The sequence below is a fragment of the Typopeltis vanoorti genome, chromosome 10 (assembly GCF_054136105.1).
Source record: "Typopeltis vanoorti isolate ZY-2024b chromosome 10, IOZ_Tvanoo_1.0, whole genome shotgun sequence".
In the NCBI taxonomy this organism is placed as follows: domain Eukaryota; kingdom Metazoa; phylum Arthropoda; class Arachnida; order Uropygi; family Thelyphonidae; genus Typopeltis; species Typopeltis vanoorti.
Window position 1 is genome coordinate 10,337,202 of NC_143558.1, and position 21,833 is coordinate 10,359,034.

A 21,833-nucleotide genomic window follows, 5' to 3' on the forward strand; every position below is an offset into this window, starting at 1 on the left:
AACCCTCCTCTTGAGACCCAACATCAAACTTTTTGAAGCCACTTCTGACCATCCATCCATTAAGTGGGGTGGTAGTTTCACACGGCAGTAAAATTCATCTCCCTCCTAAAGACAATTACAAACATCCATGCACACAGTGAGATTTGAATCAGCAGCTTGTTGGTTGGATAGCAGATATGCTAACCACATGGCCAACAAGGAATATTTGGGATTTACATTATGTAATGAGCATGCAGTGTGATATAGTATTCTGGCAGTTTATTTTTTTGAAGGCTCAATTGAGGAGGCTGTGGATGTGATTTTATATTTTAGTATTAAATTTTATATTTTAGAATATTTCATGTTTCACAAGCTTTTCATGATTTTCTTGTTTTCTTTTGTCTCATAGGTTTATTAGAAGATTGACATGAGAGGAGATATGAATTATAAAATTTCCTTCAGAACTCAGATCTTCGTTTTGCAGGCCAACACATATCCAGAATTGTAATGATAAAGCTTAAATTCCTTATATATGGTATGTCTTAATAAGTGATATATAAAGTTCCTGTTTTGCTTCACACCTTCCCTCCACACTTTTTTCCTATCTCTTCTTTCTGTGCTATTTGTCAATTACACTTGTGATAATTTCTACTGGATGGCCTATAACTTACAAAGATATTTAAGCATTTAATAACTTTTTTATTTATTAATTATTCTTTTTCTTTTGTTATAATGAAATACAGAACCTGGAGATTTTTTTTTTTATTAGGACCTTCATATTACAATAGTAATATGAAGGTCCTAAGACAAATATTAGTTGGAACAAAGGAAATAGCTGCTGTAAGAGGAAAAAATGGTGAACTCATAAAAAATGGAGATGCAATAATCAAAAGAATTCAGGAATTTTATACTGAACTCTGGGCAAAAGTATGGATCAACAAAAACTGGGAACGGAAAAAAAAAAGTCCAATTTAGTGAATCTACAAAACCTCTACCACAATAAAAGCTGTTATACAGAATCATTCAAAAATGAACTAAAAAAGTTGACAGCTACTACCATCAATGATGCTAATGAAATCTTAACAAAATCTATCTTGAATTGTGCACTAGAAATAGGAGGTTTAAAAAGGCACCAAAGAGAGGAAAATCTAAGACAAGAACCTTAGATCTGATGAAGAAAAGAAGAGATATGAAAAGAGAATTGAATGACACCAATAAAATAGAATATGCGGAAATTTGTAAAACTATACGTAAAAGGATGAAACATGAAATTAGATCGTATAATACAGGAAAATTAAAGAAACGATAGAAAACAATAGTAATATGAAGGTCCGAAGACGATCATTATCAGCTGGAACAAAGGAAATAGCTGCTGTAAGAGAAAAAAATGGTGAACTTATAAAAAAAATAAAGATGCAATAATCAAAAGAATTCAGGAATTTTATACTGAACTCTATGAAGACAAAGATCGAGACATTCAAGAATCATCTATGGATAACTTGAGTGAGGAAGAACACAATGCCTCCTGAGATCTTACAAGGTGAAGTGGATATGGCACTATGGGAGATGAAGAATGGAAAGGCCCCAGCAGAAGATGGAATTATTATTATTTGACACCTCCAGGGAGTCCAAAGACTCATTGAGGGAGGGTACCTACTCTACAACTCTGTCTCCACCACTCAATCCACCAACGCCATTATCGCCGACCACCACCACTATCATTTCCATAGACAATCACAAACATCGATGCCCACGGCGAGATTCCAACCCGCAGCCTTTTGGCTGGAGAGCAGATACGCTAACCACTTGGCCAGCCAGGCTGGCCAGTAGACTTATGGTAGACTTCTTAAAACTGGGAGGAAGCCCTGTCATCAAACAGCTGGCTGAACTCTTTAATAAATGCCTAAAACAGAGAAAGATTCCAAAAAATTGGAACAATTCACTTGTAATATTAATTTTTAGAAAGGGCAATAAGGAAGAAATTAAAAACTACACACCTATAAGGCTACTCCCCACCATATATAAAGTCTTCACAAAAATTATAAATAATAGAATAAAATCTAAACTTGAGGAAATGCAATCCTGTGAACAAGCTGGATTTAGGAAGAATTACAATACTTTGGACCATATTCATAAATTAAGACAGCTCATTGAAAAATCAGTTGAATACAATAAACCTGTAAATTTGGCCTATATAAACTACGAAAAAGCATTTGATTTTTCGTAGTTTCTCCATTTATGTTTATTCCTTCTGTTTCCCAATCAAGGCTTCTAAAGACTTCCTCTAGTGCAGCTGCAAATAATTTGGAAGACATGGTATCGCCTTGCCGGATGCCATTTTGTATTGGAAACTTTTCACTGTTTTTATATAATTTAATTACAGAAGTTGCATTATTGTAAATATGTTTTAGTGCTTCAATATATGATTTTTTAGTTCCCTGGGTTTCAAGAGCTTTTAGTGATTCAGTTAAAAGAACAGCCACATCAAGTTGATTGGGAACGCACTACTAATTTATATATTTGCAAGGATGAATTCGAAAGAAGAATTATCGAATCAAAAGAAATAGTTCTGGACCCTTCACATTTAAACAATAATCTTAGCTACAATTTGCCTGATTCCCATATTGCAGTAATCCAGTACTGGCGCTCAAAAATTAGCTGTTGCACACATTCTATTCATGGCAACGGTAGCACGCGGTCACCTATTCAAATATGACTGTTACTATTCTGCTTTTTATTAAGCTGTAAAGTTCATTTTTTACCGTGTTATTTTATATCTTATGTTTTTATTTCTCACCTGAAGAAGTCGGAGCACCGATGAAACTAGTTGTGATGTATTAAAGGTTTTTGTTATACTTTCTTGGGTTCTAGTCAGTTAAATTTATTTTTATAAATGTGTACATCCCGAGTAAATCCTAATTTCAACAATATATATATATATATATATAGACAGTTGACTCCACATCAATTGCCTCATTATCCCATAATACAAATCAAATCATATAGGAATGGATATAGGGTTGGTGAGATGGATAGGAGGGTGGTTGATGGAGAGATATCAGAGAGTAGTTTACTCAGGAGTAGAGTCCAAAAGATGGCTTGTGACTAGTGGTGTGCCGCAGGGTTCTGTTCTTGGACCACTGCTGTTTAATTTGTTCATTAACGATATAGGGAAGGATCTGAGAGGAACGGTTCATTTGTTCGCTGATGATGCTAAGTTGGGTAGGGCAATAGTGAATGCAGAAGATGTCAAAATTTTGCAGGCTGATTTGGATAGATTGGAGGTCTGGGCTAAGGAGAATGGATGTCAATTTAATGTGGCAAAATGTAAGGTTATGCATTTTGGGGTGAAAAAATTAGCAGCAGTATATCACATTGGTGGAATTGTATTCCAAGAGATTAATGAGGCCAGGGACTTGGGGGTGTTGGTGGATAGGAAGTTGAAGTTTAGTGGGCACATCGCATAAGTGGCATAAGTGATTTGATGAGCTAAATCAGCTCATCAAATCACTTGGATGCGGAAGAATACTTTGACAAGAGATAAACAAGTTATTGTTCCTATGTATCGAGCCCTGATAAGACCCCATCTTGATTACTGTGCCCAGATCTGGTCACCTCGGTTTCTTCTTGATGGGGAGATGGTTGAGAGGATCCAGAGGCAAGTGACCAAGATGATAACAGGTCTATGGAATGAACCTTATGAAAACAGGTCGAAGATTTGTGGGTTGCAGAAATTGGTTGATAGGCGGAAAAGGGGAGATATGATTGAGACATTCAAATTTATGAAGGGTTTCTATAAGATTGATTCAGAGGATATTTTTGAGAACAAGATTGGTGGTGAGAGGACTAGGAGACATCCATGGAAGCTGGGCAAGAGTATGGTTAGTAAGGTGTTAGAGCTGGGTTTTTTACTTTTAGAGTGGTGGATGAGTGGAATAAGCTGCCAGAGTCTGTTGTGGGTGCTATGACAGTGAATGAGTTCAAGGCAAAGTATGATAGATACTGTGTGAATGTCGAATAGTTGTGATGGACATGATGTTTAGGGCCTCCCTTGATGAGTCTGACTCCTTGGAGTTGCCCGTAATAATAAAATCTTACAAGGAACACTCAGTATTGAAATACCTCTGCAATTCTCACATTGTTTTATTTCCCTTTTTATATATAGGTATTATGAGAGCTCTACTCCAATCATCTGGAATTCATCCCTCTGTCCAGGCCTTCTGAACTATGCAGTGCAGCCACTGTAAGACTTTTATACCTCTATACTTGAGCATTTCTGGTCGAATATCATCTGCTCCAGCTGCCTTTCCACATGCTTTTTCTACTTCAAGTATGGATACTTGAAGTATCTTGAAAAGAAGCCTGAAACACTAATATAACTGATGTCTGACCAGCACAATGAAATTCTGATGGCTGAAATTCTCTGTCAAATCCAGGACACATTAGATCATCAGTCTGGAAGAAACTATCCAGGAGTCCTGGCAAACAAGCATTTAATCATCAGGCTGAAAGCAATCTATGCTCTATTATACTTTAAGATTGTGGTCCACTCACCACAAGGAAGGTGCATATTCCTCCTCACTTTAGGTTATCGATGTTGCCAAGCAATTACATCCTCTTGTTCTGTGAAGGCTAATGCACATTGCTGTTTTATGTATCTGTACCAATGATCCTCAATCATCCAATAAAGCATCATTCTTGATATTTGGCAAATAGGAATTGACTTCTACAATCAGCTTGTTCAGTGTGCACTGCTCATTCCTGAAGAAAAACGCATGAATCTTTCTGTAAATGGCACACTGAATGAAGTCATTCTAGGCTATTATTCTTGTTGAGATTAGGGTGATGGATTAGCATCTTACAGGTGTCTTGAATTTTCTATTATGCACCAAGCTTTGAAATAGTGTAAGGAATGAGAGGCATATTTTTTCAAGTGCATGGTTAGAAAGGCCTGATTTTCCATAATTAAGAAATTTTATGTGTTGTTTGTGTTCTTTTCCTATTTGTGTTGTGCACCCTGGTTTCCTTATATAAGGTAAGTTACAGGTGCATTAGATTTGATATACAACTTGATGGGTAAGAGAGCAAGGGGATCTTTGAGCAGCTGAGAAATTTTTTTAATCTAATGAGTAATTTAAATGGAGCCTTAATATATGTTTTTTATAGTATTTATTCTTTTAGATATTCTCATAATTGCGAGTGGTCTTGTAATTTAGCGCTCGTGTAAAATTAATGATTTTTATCTACTTTATCATGTTTTTTCTTAGTGTATTATAGTATATTAGAGTAGATTTTTGCATTTTTAGAGTATTTAGTATCTTTATATAACATTTTTATTGTGATTGTCAGCATGGCACCAACACGACGAACAATGGTGGCAAAGACCATGTTGTCCAGTGATTTGAATTTGTGGGATTTTATTCAGTGCAGTATGTGTAATATGTATTCATCAAGAAAATTAAAGAATATGTGAAAGGAAACTGGAGAGAGAGAGAGAGAGTATGTATTAAGTGTTTCAAAAGTGTCTGTTAGGTGACGAGAATGCAGCAAATACTGACAGTGGAATGGAAAATGATGTTATTAATGTCAAATGTGCGACTGTGGAAATGGAGGAGAACAAAATGGACATTAATAAAGAAATAGCACACTTTAATGTTATCCTTCATAGAACAAAGTGCCAGTATTGAAAAATTGCAGAGGTGGTAAGAGATTAGCAGGACTGAAATGAGAAAGAAGAAGGTGATCTGAAGAAATAATAAAGATGGACCAAACAAATAAGAAAAACAAGCTAAGGAGAAAATTATGTATGGAGACTCGCTGATCAGGGGACTACTTAATGAAAGTATGAAAAAATCGTGTTTCCCAGTTGCAGAAATTCATGATATTAGCTTCATCACTCAAATGCAAAATGATAAGTCAAAGGAAATGATTGTCTTGGTTAGTACAAATGATTTGAGAGACAAGAAGTATTCTATGAGGGAGGATGTAAAGGAGTTGCTGGAAGAGGCAAAACTGAATGGCGAGAAGGTGAAAATTGTAAGTCTTCTACCACACTATGATAGAGGCAAACTGAGGAGGAGGGCATTGATAGCCAATGAGTCTATATGTATATTGTGCAAAAGGAATGATGTAGAATTTGTGGATCTGTGATCTCTGTTGGAAATAAGGATTTGTACAATGCTGATGCACTGCATCTAAATGGTTTTGGTGTTAAATGTCTAGAGAGTGCTTTGCTCACCGAACATGCTGAGGCACAAATTCAGGGAAACTTAATTATGGTGGAAGCAAGTGAGTTTGTGTGAAGGCACCCTGGAAGTGCCTTCACACAATAACCAAGTGAGGAATCTTGTCTCTCAAGTAAAAATATTGAATTGGGTAGTCAATTCAGAAAGTAAAGGTGGGTGGGGAACTAAAGGGATGCTGCATTTTTGTATATACTAATGCCAGAAGTATCAGGAACAAGAGGGAGAAGTTTTTGGCATTAGTTAGTGCAACCTCACCAGAAGTTAAAGACATTAGTGAGACTTGGCTAACAGCAGATGATGGAGTTACAGGGATTGAAAGTGAAAGGTTTAGTATTTTCAGGGAAGATAGGTTGTGGGGAGGAGTGCTGCTGATGATAGCAAATAAATTGGAGTCAAAAAGAATAAGAGACAGGACAGGTAGGAGGGTGGCTGTTCATTTGAAGCAATCTGGTGTGAGATTAAGGCTAGTAAGACAAAATATACAGTTGGGTGTTGCTATAAGCCTGGGAGTTCCACAGATGATCTGGAAGGCATGTATCGCCAAATTAGTACAATGGATACAGTTCGAGTGATTATTATGGGGGACTTCAACTATGGAGATATAGACCGGAAGGAAGAAAGATCACCTGGCAGGAGGGAAATAGAATTTATACACCTGCTAAGAGATAATTACTTAAGGCCGCATATTTAGGGGACTAGGAGTGGCAGTGTATTGAACCTACCAAGAGCTATCCATAACCATCACCTTGGTTATGGATAGCTCTTGGTGACAACATTGCTTCTAATTGGAGAAAGTGACCATGCGGTCTTGACTTGGGAGATTTTAAAACATGAGAAATATTCTATCAAGAAGGGGTATTTGTAGAACTACAAGGCAGGTGATTATGACATGCATAGGAAGAAGCTTAAATCTGTACCATGGCATAAAACACTGCAGGGTAAGGATGTTAGTAGTGCATCGGATATAGTTAAGGGTCATCTAGAGGAAGCAGTATTAAATGGTATACCTTGGGTAAGGATGGTTAATCAGGTAGGAGTAAGATGGATGAGTAATATTATTAAGTATGAGCTACAGAAGAAGAAAATGGTATGGAGGGTATATAAAGAGAAAGGTGACCAGCAAACTCATGAACAGTATGAGGCTGAGGTAAGAAAAGTGATCAGTATGGCAAGGAAGAAAATCAGATTATGAAAAGAATCTAGCCAAGCAGGCAGGAAATCCCAAAAAGTTCTTTCATTATGTGTCAAGTAAGAGGAAGAATGACTATGGAAGATTAACCTTAATGAGTGATGATGGTCACGAAGAGACAGAATCAGATCAAATAGTTGAGTTACTGAGTGACCACTTTGCAAGGGTATATCCTCCTAGTGAAATTAGTGCTTTAACCACCTCTCAGACACTTATGTGGGAACAAAGATGGATGAATTGGAGGTTCTTACGTATTGCAGAATCTCAATGTAAATACAGTTGTTGGATTAAATAGAATATCAGCTAGGGTTTTGTGAGAATGTGCAAGGGAACTGGCAATACCTTTAACTGGACTCTTTAAGTTTGAGTTCTGGTAGAGTTCCAAGGAAGTGGAAAGAGGGCAAAATAATTCTCTTGCATAAGGGGGAGGGGTGTTAAGACTGCAGTAGCAAATTATAGACCAAACAGTATCTCATGTGTGGTGTAAAAGTACTAGAAAAATTGGTCAAAAAAAGTGAATTCAAGAATGGGTAGATAAAAATATAATAATATGAGGGTCAACATGGCTTTGTGAATAGTCAGTTATGCCTTAGTAATTTACTAACTTTTTATAATAGTGTCACTTAGTTGGATTGAGGAAATGACTGCACGATGATTTTGCCAAGACATTTGACAGAATACCACATGGAATGCTGTTACGCAAATTAGAACAAACGGAGATGAATATGAAGCAGGTTAAGTGGATAAGAGTGTGACTGCTGGACCAATATCAAAAAGTGGTATATGGAGAGGAAGAAACAAGATGAAAATAGGTGACTAGTGATGTGCCACAAGGTTCAGTGCTGGAACCGTTACTGTTTAATTTGTACATTTCCTATAAGTAATATAGGAAGTAACCTGAAAGAAAATATTCAGTTCTTTTCTGATGATGCAAAAATAGGATTGAGTAATAGTTAATTAAGGTGATGTGGAGAGCTTGCAGGACAATTTAAATAGGCTGTCAGTGTGGGCAAAAGATAATGTGTGTCAGTTTAATGTGGAGAAATGTAAAGTTGTGCATTTTGGAATAAATAGATTACAAGCTGTGTATCACATATATAACACTGTACTCCAGGAAATAAATGAAGCTAGAGATTTAGGGGTAGTGGTAGACAGAGAGTTCAAGTTTGGAGGACATATTGCTAAGGTAGCCCATGAGATTACTTGGGTATTGAAGAACACATTAAGAAGTAGAGATAGAGAAGTTGTTATTCCTTTTTATAAGACCTTGATATGCTCACATCTGGATTACTGTACTCAAGTCTGGTTCCCTGGATTTCTTGGGGATGAGAAAGTAGTGGTGGAGAGGATTCAGAGGTGAGTGACCAAGATGGTGAGTGGCCTGTGGAATGTTCACTCTGAGGATAGATTGAAGGTGTGTGGATTGCAGAAGTTGGTTGAGAAAAGAAAAAGAGGGGATATGATAGAAACATTTAAGTTGCTTAAAGGGTTTTATAGGATAGATGCAGGGGAAATGTTTCAACACTTGGCTAGAGGGTCCGGAACAAAGGGTCATCCCTGGAAGTTGAATAAAGGTGTGGTTAGCAGGGGTGTGAGGACTAGATTTTTTGCTTGGTGAGTTGTGAATGAGTGAAATGGGTGCCAGAGTCAGTTGCGAGTACTTTGTCTCTGTTAATGGGTTCAAGATATATGTGATAGATTGGGCCCCCTCGATGAGTCTTCGGATTCTATGGAGGTGCCCATTGCCCATATAATAATAATGTAAGGAATGGCTAATTTAGTATATGCAACTCAGAAATGCAACTTAAATCTATTGGTTACAAATTTTTACTTGTTCGGGGTATCAGTCTACTTTATATAAATATTGTTTTAGGTGATGTTCCAAAAATATAAATGTTATGATGACAAAACAAAGTAATATATTCCATAATTCTCTTTATAGATTACATGTAATTATATAGAAATATGCTTTTCTTTAATGTGTGTTTAAAATGTGCACCACAACACAATTCATTGCAACTTGGTTTGGATCTTTTATTTATGGTTCATAATGAATGGTTACTTTATATAAATTAACTATAAGTAATAGTTTAATAGGAAAAGACAAATATTAACACTCACGAAAAACAAAATAAGTAGCATCCCTTGTAGAGCTACTTACCTTCAAAGATATTTGTATTTTTTATAGAACAGTAGTATTAAAAAGCATTTGCATTATGTAAAATTTTCAACCATTTAATTACACTAAGCTAATTCATATTGTGAGCTGTGAAATAAGCGTAGGACAATGCTATTGCACACCTAATTAAGGGACAAAGATTTTGAAAAATAAGATGTATTACAGATTTAATTATATTGTGCATACATTTATTTATATTAATTAATTAATGTTTATTTATATTAATTTAGGAGTAGCCATAGTATTCAACACAAAATACGAGGCTAATCTTCTTGAATGGCAATCAGTCTCAAGTAGAGTAATGTGGGCAAATATGAGAATGGGGAACTGGACAATGAGACTTATTTGTGCCAATGGTCCCACAGAAGGTTCTACTAGGGTAGAAGTGGAGGAATTTTTTGAGGCTTTAGAAAAAGCCACTGACACAATGAAAAATGAAAAGTTGATCCTTGTTGGGGATCTAAATAGCAGAGTAGGAAATCATTGTGAGACATACAAAAATATTTTGGGAAAATTTGGAGAAAAGAGCAAAGCTAATAATAATGGCAAATATCTGTTGGATTTCTGCTCAGGACATGGACTGGTTATTACTAACACCATGTTCCAACATAAAAATGTGCACAAATTCACATGGAGAGAAGAGGCTAGGAATAAGAAAAGTCTCATTGACTATGTTATTGTTGATAGTGATGTTTTCCCCCTGGTGCAGGACACCAGAGCGTACAGAGGATTTGAAATTGGAAGTGATCACTATTTAGTCTTGAGCAGGATAAAATTGAATTTCATATTAAAAAGAATAACATGTAAGAAAGTTTTAAAGCGAATAAAAGTTGAGCAGCTCTCAGATGCGAACTGTAGACTAAAATACACAAAGATTATTGAAGAAAAAATGAAAGAGTTTGAGAACAGGAACCTTGGAGATTCAGTGGCAAGCCTTGAAGAAAACTCTGATTGATTCTGCCAGAGAGGCATGTGGTTAGGTTGTCTGTAAGGATAAAAAAATCAGAACTCCATGGTGGACACAGGAAGTTAAAGAGGCAGTGAAGGAAAAGAAGAAAGCATATCAAAAGTTCCTGTCAAATAAGTCAGCTTGTGCTCTTAGAGAATATAGAGAGAAATGCAAGAATGCTAAACACTGTGTAAAACTAGCTAAACAAAAGTCATGGGAGGACTTTGGCAAGAATATAGAAAATAAATATCAAGAAGGTGGCAAAATATTCTGGAGGTTGTTGAAGAAGCTTAGGAATGGAGAAAAGAGTGCTGTAAAAGGAGTTAGAGATGATAAAGGTGACATGAAAACGGGAGAAAAAGATATCCTTGAAGTATGGAGTAATTACTTTGAAAAACTGCTAAATGAAACAAGCAGTGATGACAGCACAGTGGTAAAAAAACACTGACCAGGCATGCAGTCAGGAATACATATCCATACTTGAAGTAGAAAAAGCCATCAAAGGCTTGAAATGTGGAAAGGCAGTAGGAGTAGATGATATTCGACCAGAAATGCTGAAGTATGGTGGTGTGAGAGTCTTACAGTGGCTGCACTGCATAGTTCAGAAGGCCTGGACAGAGGGACGAATTCCCGATGATTGGAGTAGAGCTCTCATAGTACCCATATGTAAAAAGGGAAATAAAACTGAATGTGAGAATTACAGAGGTATTTCCCTACTGAGTGTTCCTGGCAAGATCTATGCAAGTATACTTGAGAAACGGTTGAGAAGAATTGTGGAAGAAAAGCTTGGTGAAGAACAAGCTGGATTCAGGCCAAATAGAGGCTGTCAGGATCAGATCTTCACTTTACGACAAATAGTCGAGAAAGCATGGGAATATAACAAAGATCTGTATTTAAGTTTTGTCGATTTGGAAAAGGCATATGACAAGGTGCCAAGAGAGAAGCTATTGAATACGCTACAGTTATATGGTGTCAGCGGGACATTATATCAAGCAATTCTTTATTTGAGTTGTAAGTCAGCAGTTAGAATTGAAGGAAGTACAGGAAGATGGTTTAATGTTAAATCTGGTGTGAGACAAGGATGTACATTATCCCCTCTGTTATTCATTATCTATATGGATCACATTATGAAGGAAAGTGGTATTAAACGTGATATCAAACTTGGAGATGTTAATGTCAGCTCTTTGCTTTATGCGGATGATGTTATACTTCTAAATAAATCCGCTACAAGTCTGCAAGATTCTCTGACTAAATTGAATAACTGTTGTAATAGATATGGTATGAAGGTCAGCAATAAAAAGACAAAGACAATGAAAATAGACAGAATCATTGAAAATGTCAACTACATTGTGAATGGAGAACCTGTGGAACACGTAAAACATTTCAGCTATTTAGGCACGATTTTTACTGAAGATGGTAAATTAAATATAGAAATAGACGACAGAATCAGCAAAGCTGGTATGGCGGGAAGTCAATTGAATAAATTCATATGGAATAAGAGAGAAATTAGTCGGAACACTAAATTAGCTGTATACAAGACAGTGTTCAAACCAGTTTTAACTTATGGATCTGAGAGCTGGGTCAGAAGTAAAACACTTGACCAAAGACTAGAGACTGCAGATATGAGAGTCCTGAGAAAGATTAGAGGCGTGAACAGATGGCATCAATGGCAATATCATATTAAAAATGAGGATATTAGGAAAGAACTTGACATTGTCAGCATCCAGGAATGCATTAGCAGAGCTAATCTCAGGTGGTATGGTCACTTAAATAGAATGGGAGAGGAAAGATTAGCAAAACAAGTGTTCTCTGCCAGGTTGGCAGGAAAACGACCCAGAGGAAGACCAAGATATAGGTGGATTGATACGGTACAAAGTGCCTTAGACAATAGAAATATAAGATCTGATAATGTTAGAGTCTTGACAAGTAACAGACTGATTTGGAGGAAAATTGTAGATAGGAAATTAATAATGATGTAATTTTTTTCATGTAGTGCTATCATATCCTGTACACCCCTTGTGGTACATAGCAGGAATTTGATGATGATGATGATTATATTAATTTAATTTTTTGTGCTTATAATTACCAGTTTATTTTCTAAATATTATATATATTTACTGTTTATGACTTTGGAACTGTATATTAATGCAATCTTTTTTTTCCCCTCTATAATTAAAATGTTCACTCTTTTTTACCAGCTGGTGTCAGACCTTATGGTTAGTAAAAATGTGAATACTGGAGTGTAATTTGTTAAAGAAATTATGCTGTGAGTATTTTTTGAAAATTATACTGTGCGCAATAATTTTTTTTTAAATAATGGATTGTCAATAGCATATATCATCCATCCTGTATATACGTGTGTGAGGTTAATATTGAACTAAAGTTGTAGGTGTCCTCCTGCGATGAGTCTTTGGACTCCTTGGAGGTGTCAGGAATAATAATAATAATAATAAATGAATGCATTGATTTGTTTAAAAATTTCTCTATTGGAAATGATAACTGTAATTTAATTTAAATGTATTCATGATATGAAAAACTTTCTTGCTTTCTCATACACTTTAAGTGTGAGAGATTTACTAATTTCAAGTAAATTCTTGTAATATAACATGGCAGCTCATTTTTATATTTTTTTTTCTTCATGACTGAAGTGAAACTGGAAATGCAATGCATATTGAGCATGCATGCAGTGAAAAGGACACTGTAATACTGCTATGAGGGAATTTTCAGATTTTACGTTGAATAGTTATCAGTTATGTGTCAACAGAGCAACTTGTGGGGGGGGGGAGAAGATACAGCACGTTTAGTTGTTAATCACTTTTCGTTTTTTCGTAGTCTTTCACATAGAATGAAATATAGAAGAAAGTGAAAATAATAGCTTTATGTCATGATTTAGAGAACAACTAGAATTGCACTATTTTTGTGATTCTTAAAAAATGAATACTGTGGTGTTCAAATTAAGGATTTCTGATCTTGGAAGGCTTGTTTTCAACTGTCTGGAAATAAAATGCTTTAATAAATTTGTTGGATGCCACCCTTCATCAATAACTTGACAGTGAATGAAATGTTGTTTTAAAATGGAAAAAAAAATTTTAAATGCATTCAGAACAAGATTGAAAATTCACTCGCTACTTCTTGCTGATTTCTGGAGCTCTGACTATATGTATTCACACTCATGAGGATAATCTCATTAAGTAGGTTGAATGTTGAGGAATAAATTTATTTATCTACTTATAAAATCATTATTTTATGCTGTGAATGCTACTGTTTTAATACTACTTAAAGGAATGATTTGACACAGTCATATTTTATGTTGCTTGTCACATTAGGAAATCATAATAATAAGTTAATAATAATGTTGTTATTAATACAATTAATAAAAGCATTAATAAAAGTAGCAGGCGAGTTTCAATTTTGTTAAGGAATTAAAACGACACACATTTTCTTTTGTAGACATGTTTATTTACATGAAACATTGACCGATGAAATCCTGGTGTGTGTGTGTGTGAAAAGTGTGTGATACACACATACTTTTTTTTTTTAATGACAGTTCACCCACAAAAAAAAGTTGAACATTGAATGATACAGTATACCATTTTTGGAAATCCATTTGGTCTGCACAGCCAGAAATCTTGCTGTGCAGACCAAATGCAGCATTTTTTCCTTATAAGATATTTTAGATCTTCAGTAAGCAGGATAATGACAAGCTAGGTAATAGAAATCAATAACACCAACTTAAAGAGACATTCACAAAGATGCATGCTGTAATGGGATTCAGATCTACAGACCAGGTTGGAATCCTTAAGCACTCTATCAGCATGGCTGGCCAAATGCATGTCATTTGGCCAGCTTTGTCATGCTCACAACATGATTTTTTTCACTTAAAATTTTTATTTATTTGAAATTGCAATCATTTCAGGTATATTTAAAAAAAAAAACATATCCTTTTCTTGCTGTTCTTGTTTTCAAATTAAATTATTTAAAAAAATAACTGTTTTGTTTTTATTAGTCTTTCAACAAGATGGAGCCCCCGGTGTTAAATTTTCCCAAAGAGGTTTCTTTTATGTTGCAATCTGGAATGATAAGAGACACTATTACAGTAGATGTGGGTGAATTAAATTTAAAATCTCTAAAAGATTTAGCTTGTAACTTCATTGACAAAAAAGTAAGTATATTGTAAATAAGATGAGTGTGTTCATTTTTTTAGTGCTTAAATTATTTTTTTGTTTGATAAAAAGGCCTTGTATTCAAAATTATTAATTTTTTTATTATGATGCATGATGAAAAACTTTATATGAGAGACAGACTAACTCGCCTTCACTTAAAGCTTCCATAAAGGTTCTTTGTATCACAGATGGAATTTGAACCCAGATCTTTCTAACTTATATGAATCCACAATAGTCAAGGAGGTGAAGTCATATATCATTGCCTTATTTAAAAAAAAAAAAAAAAAAAAAGACATTCCTTATCAATGTTCATTTCAACATTGCTATTGTCTTTTGTGAGTAGCATCACATAGCAATCCTTGGTATATGAAGCTTGAACTTCAGCTTCTTGTGTATCAAAATTCCAAGATTCCTGGCCTGATCAGTTTCCAGTGGTATATTACATTGGTGGGATCAATGACCCTATGTAATATACCGTTGGAAATCTCATCTCACTAAAGTGTATGATTTTATACATTTACTATACATTATACATAAAAATTGAACTGGTATACATTTTCACTTGCCCACAGTTCCAGCATATTCAAACCTTCTATAAGTTCAACCTGTCAGTTGATTACCTGTATGTCTCCTGTCAAATTCCTCTTAGTGTCATTCATGTACAGAATGAATGACAGTAGACAAGAACTGATCACTGGAGGTATTCCACTGGTCATCTTAATTCATGCAGACTCCTCTCCCATCCTCCTAATATACCACTTTTTGATACTTGTCAGTCAGCCATTCTCTTATCAAAAAGGAATAACTTATAATTCATTGTTAATACTCCAACTTATACAACTGTCTTCCACATTGTATATTGTCAGAAGCCTTTGTAAAAATCCAATAATGTCATGGTATATCCATTCCTCTTCTCTAGCTTTGCCATAACATTACTCAAACATGGCCTTCCCTTAATAAACCCATGCTGTTCGTTGTAAGTGAACAGCAGCATATAGATTCTCTGTATTCAGAGTTTAGATTCTGTCAACCATTTCTGTACACAAGCTCTCATCACTATCTTTTCCAAAATTTTCACCATCATGCTGGAGATATTTTTTTTTTTTTTTTTTTTTTTTTTTTTTTATATTGTAAACATAACAATCTCATATACAGGATTAACCGGTTTTTGGTTCTCTGCAGTCAGACAGAGAGGTTACATGCTCATACTCTTGTTGAGGTATGTTACATCGAAGTCACTTATAAGGCTAATTACATTTTTTTTTTTTTTTTTTAAATTAAAGCTATTAAGAGTTATTTTAACATGATAACATAAGATCTTATTTTAACATAAGAACATATGTTCTTATGTTAACATGCTGGAGATATTGATAGATGAATAGATATCTGTCCTTGCAACACCCTTGATTACCATACATTCTTTCCCCTCCTGTGGAATTTTCCCCATGCTGGGACTGATGTACATCCAGGTCAAGGGCACAATGAGTTCTGCTAACCACTTCTTTACCATCTATGCTGAAATCCCATGAGCTCTTATAGCTCAGTTCTTATTTACTTTATGCAACAACTCTTGTACCTCCTTCTAATAGATCTGAGTCACTTCATTAAGTGTATATGTATCATTGGGCTCCATGTCACATGTACCATATTTTAGCAAACTGGGAAAACTAATCTAATTGACAAGCTTAGGTTCTGAACATTATTCCTAACTTATCTTAATGGTGTTACAACACCAAGCAAACAATATAAATATGTTTATTAAGTGACTTATATTTTACTTGATTTCAAACCATCAACTTCAGAACAAGCAATATTTAGTTTACATGCAACATTGAGCAATCGAAACAGTTTCAAGTTGAAATAGACAAAAGATCAAAAGTCCTAATTTGATGCCCTCTAATATTGTAAAACAAGAAGTATTACAGTTATATAGGAGTTAATCTTAGGAAAACAGTCTACATGATTTTTGGCAAATTAATGCATCTATCCTTGTTAAGGTTAGCAGAATGTTCCATAGAATTGCACACTATACAAATAATGTTTCTGACCTCTAACAACTTCTATATAGCACATTAGATTTCTTCCATCGTTGACATTTTCAACGATTATGCCTATTTTCATTGTTTTTGTCTTTTTATTGCTGACCTTCATATCATAACTATTACAACAGTTATTCAATTTAGTCAGGGAATCTTGCAGACTTGTAGCAGATTTATTTAGAAGTATATCATTGTCTGCATAAAGCAAAGACCTGACAATAACATTTCCAATTTTGATATCATGTTTAATACCACTTTCCTTCATAATGTGATCCATATAGATAATGAATAACAGAGGGGATAATGTACAGCCTTGTCTCACACCAGATTTAACATTAAACCATCTTCCTGTACTTCCTTCAATTCTAACTGCTGAGTTACAACTCAAATAAAGACTAAGTATTGCTTGATATAATGCTCCATTGACACCATATAACTGTAGCGTTTTTTTGAATAGCTTCTCTCTTGTCACCTTGTCATATTCCTTTTCCATATCGACAAAACTTAAAATACAGATCTTTGTTATATTCCCATGATTTCTCAACTATTTGTCGTAAAGTGAAGATCTGATCCTGACAGCCTTTATCTGGCCTGAATCCAACTTATTCTCCACCAAACTTCTCCTCCACAATCCTTCTCAACCGTTTCTCAAGTATATTTGCATATATCTTACCAGGAACACTCAGTAGGGAAACACCTCTGTAATTCTCACATTCAGTTTTATTTCTCTTTTTATATTTGGGTACTATGAGAGCTCTACTCCAATCGTCGGGAATTCATCCCTCTTTCCAGGCCTTCTGAACTATGCAGTGCAGCCACTGTAAGACTTTTATACCACCATACTTCAGCATTTCTGGTTGAATATCATCTACTCCTGCTGCCTTTCCACATTTCAAGCCTTTGATGGCTTTTTCTACTTCAAGTATGGATATGTATTCCTGACTGTATGCCTGTTGAGTGTTTTTTACCACTGTGCCATCACTGCTTGTTTCATTTAGCAATTTTTTGAAGTGATTACTCCATACTTCAAGGATATCTTTTTCTCCTGCTTTCATGTCATCTCTAACTCCTTTTACAGCACTCTTTCCTCCATTTCTAAGCTTCTTCAACAACTTCCATAATATTTTGCCACCTTCTTGATATTAAACACGATAAGCACTACGAACATTCTACTACTGGTGCAGACTGCATATAAACAACAGTGGAACTGCTTGATGGACAGTTCCATGTTACGCTACTAACTTGCATCTTACTATGACGTGCATATGCTTGCGCGCGTAGCAATATGACACTGTGGTAAACACAGTGCTACTAGCATCCTTCACCCTCCAAAGTGCTACAAGATGTCATCTACTCCTGCTGCCTTTCCACATTTCAAGACTTTGATGGCTTTTTCTACTTCAAGTATGGATATGTATTCCTGACTGTATGCCTGTTGAGTGTTTTTTACCACTGTGCTATCACTGCTTGTTTCATTTAGCAATTTTTTGAAGTGATTACTCCATACTTCAAGGATATCTTTTTCTCCTGCTTTCATGTCATCTCTAACTCCTTTTACAGCACTCTTTCCTCCATTTCTAAGCTTCTTCAACAACTTCCAGAATATTTTGCCACCTTCTTGATATTAAACATGATAAGCACTACGAACATTCTACTACTGGTGCAGACTGCATATAAACAACAGTGGAACTGCGTGATGGACAGTTCCATGTTACGCTACTAACTTGCATCTTACTATGACGTGCATATGCTTGCGCGCGTAGCAATATGACACTGTGGTAAACACAGTGCTACTAGCATCCTTCACCCTCCAAAGTGCTACAAGATGGATTTTTATTATTTTTTATACAAAATAAGAGAATTGTATAGGATGTTGATGATAAAATTAAATATTACAAGCAAATATAAATAAGTTAATAAATATATTTATATATTGAGAAAAATTGGGGATGCTGCAGTGCCTATGCATGAGCCACTCCTGATTATTACTAACTTCCTACCAACAATTTTCTTCCAAATTAGTCTGTGATTTGTTAGGACTCCCATATTGTCAGATATCTTATTTGCTGCAATAAATCAATCATCAGTCACTCTAGTTTATTATTATTATTATTGGAAAAAGATCATCTTTTTCTTGCCATCTTGGTATCAAATATCTGTGATGCTAACATTTGCACATTTTTAATAGTACTTCACGATATAAACAGCACCAGAGGAAAATAATTTATTTATTTTTCTTATTTATGTCACTGGATTTCTAATCACCATCTTCAGAGCAACAAATTACAAATATGATAGAACACATAGCACTTATTACATAGTTGTAGAAAAGTTCAAATTGTATCTGAAAAGGAACTAATATCCTAACAAGATCTTTTCCTATTTTTATCCTTGAGTGACTGGATAAAAACAAATTAATTCAGAAAAGTCAGGCTAAAAATATGTGAGACCATCATCAAAATGATGGTCTCACATATCCCTGACAAATTAATGCAGCCATATTTGTTGAGGCACTTGGGGTGAATGCTTCATAACTGATGTTGATTCTAATAATGTTCCTCAGATGTATAGTGACTTCTCCGCACCATAGTTGTTGCCTTCCATTTAGTGTGAAGGAATGTCCAGAGCAAGGTATGCCAGTCTTGACTTACTATGTAGATGATCCCAGAAGTAGTTATGTTTTTCAAGGCAGTTTTAACCTTAACTTAACGGATCTACCAGTCTATCCAAAGTAATCAGAGTTGCGGGTAAAGGGAACTACACACTCCAGGATGAGGCAGAGGATGAAGCTAACCCTTCATGTCATTTGAAAGTGGTATGAAGATTATATTTACATAGGATGCTAGCTGTCTTTTCTGCAATACCTTAAATATAACAGATGGTAAGTTTTGCTGTGATCTTGTATGTTGGTTGCAGAAGGAGAGGGAAAGTTGCATCAACACCTTAAGTTCAGTAGCAAGGTTTGCTATTTGCAGAAATATTGGCTCTCTGTGCAAGTGTTTTGAGGATGTTATGCTATTGAGATGGGTGATGGCATGTGTGGATTTCCTGTAAACAGAATTTGGACAAATACATCATCTATGTAGGATAGGCAGACTGTTGGTTTTTGTGTAGTTTGAGTACCTGCTTTTATAGAAATTGTACATAATTTTTTTTTTTTTTTTTTTGCAGGGGTGGGGGGGGGATATTCCATTGCAGTTGCATCTAGTTGTTTATATATTTTTCCTTTAACCTGAATAGTTGGTGAATTAATTTGAATAACTCAATTATATAATAAGGGAAATATAGTTTGATGAAATCTCTGTCAGTGGTACATTGGTTAACAAAGAAGTAATATCAAAGCTCTCCATGATTTCTGAATCTTTCAGGTTTTCAGATTTTTTTTTTTTTATTTTTTATTTTTTTTTATTTTATTATGGTTTTAAAGTGAATAAAATTTTTGATAAATGAGGGGGGAGGATGATTTTGCTAGTTGTTCTGTGCTAACAACTATTGGACATAGATGGGAAGGGATATTGGGTTTGTGAATTTTTAGGACCCCATATAAGCAAGGAGGTTTGACATGATAAGGTTTAATTTTATTGGTAATTTCTTTAGGCCAAAAAATTTAACCTTTTTTCAGTAATTTATAGACTTTTGAGATTCGGTTGGATCCTAATCTGTATTCTGTCATGTAAGATCCAAAGAAAATCCTAGGGAATTTTTTAGCTGTGTGGCCAGTAGGAGGAGAAATGATTGTGGAAGAATGACATTGTGGGATAAAAATGGGAATCAAGTGACTGATGCAGAGGACATAGCGGAATTGTTCAATGAACACTTTATTGGTGTATTTCATCCTGGAGGAGTAAATTTTAATACTAGAGGGTAGGTTCGAGGTTTAGAGGTGCAGGAGGAGAGCATGTTCCAAATACTGAGTACTCTGGATGTCAATAAAGCTGTGGGACTAGATGGTATTTCACCACGAGTTTTGAGAGAATGTGCTAAGGAACTGACAGCTCCTTTGACCTGGCTTTTCAGTGAAAGTCTGGCTATGGGAAAGATGCCCAGGGAATGGAAGGAAGGTAAGATAGTGCCATTAAATAAGGGCAGTAGCAGACTGGAAGTGTCTAATTATGGGCCAGTTTGTGTGTCATCAGTAGTTGTTAAGATCTTGGAGAAATTAGTTAGGGACCGTATACAACATTGGGCAGATGAGGGTAATGTTATCTGTGAGAGTCGACATGGATTTGTGAGGGGGTGCTCTTTTTAGTAATATGCTAGCCTTTTATAATAAAGTTACAAGAGCAGTAGATGAGGGGGAAAGGCATATACTGCCATTTTCTTGGATTTAGCGAACAGGATGCCACATGATAAGCTGATATTTAAGTTGCAACACATGGGTTTGGATGTCAGGTTGGTCAACTGGATTCAGGATTGGCTGTCCGATAGGTATCAGAGTGTTGTGTATGGTGGGGCAGTTTCAAGGAGGTAGAGGGTTACAAGTTGGGTTCCACAGGGCTCAGTATGTGTGTGTGTGTGTGTTATGATCCATTGAGTCGTTTCCCACTCCTGGTGACTCGACGAACATACTCTCCATTCTGATCTGTCCCTGACCATATCTTTCAGAACCTCCAAGCGCACTCTAGTTGCTTCTTTAACTCCATCCCCCCATCTAATTCTTGGTCTTCCTCTTTTCCTGCTTCCATCAACTTTAGCAAGCATCATCATCTTCTCCAGACTATCATTTGCTCACATAATATGTCTGAAGTATGACAATTTTTGCTTGATGATCATAGCTTCAAGAGAGCAATCTGGCTTTATTCTGTCTATCACAGATTAATTGGTTTGCTTTGCAGTCCATAGTATTCTTAGTAAGCATCTCCAAACCCATAATTCAAATGCATCTATCTTCCTTCTTTCACTCTTTCTCAGGGTCCAACTTTCACATCCATACAGCACCACAGGGAATACCATTGCTTTCACGATTCTGATTTTTGTTGTGAGGCTAATATCTTTATCTTTAAAGATCTTGCTTAAATTTGTCATTGCTATTTTTCCGAGTAATAATCTTCTTCTAACTTCTTCGGTACAATAACCATCTTTATCAATTT

The 21,833-nt window shown here is 35.5% G+C and overlaps 1 protein-coding gene across 1 annotated transcript in view; it reads left to right on the top strand.

The window, feature by feature from the left end:
* Positions 1–387: 387 nt before the first annotated feature.
* Positions 388–21,833, top strand: part of LOC150102169 (serine/threonine-protein kinase D1-like) — a 250,179-nt gene continuing 228,733 nt past the window's right edge. Inside the window, exons 1-2 of the mRNA XM_090399630.1 lie at positions 388–514; positions 14,548–14,703. Coding sequence (XP_090255756.1) covers positions 512–514; positions 14,548–14,703 — 159 coding nt within the window. The 5' untranslated portion in view covers positions 388–511. The remainder of the gene's footprint in view (positions 515–14,547; positions 14,704–21,833) is intronic.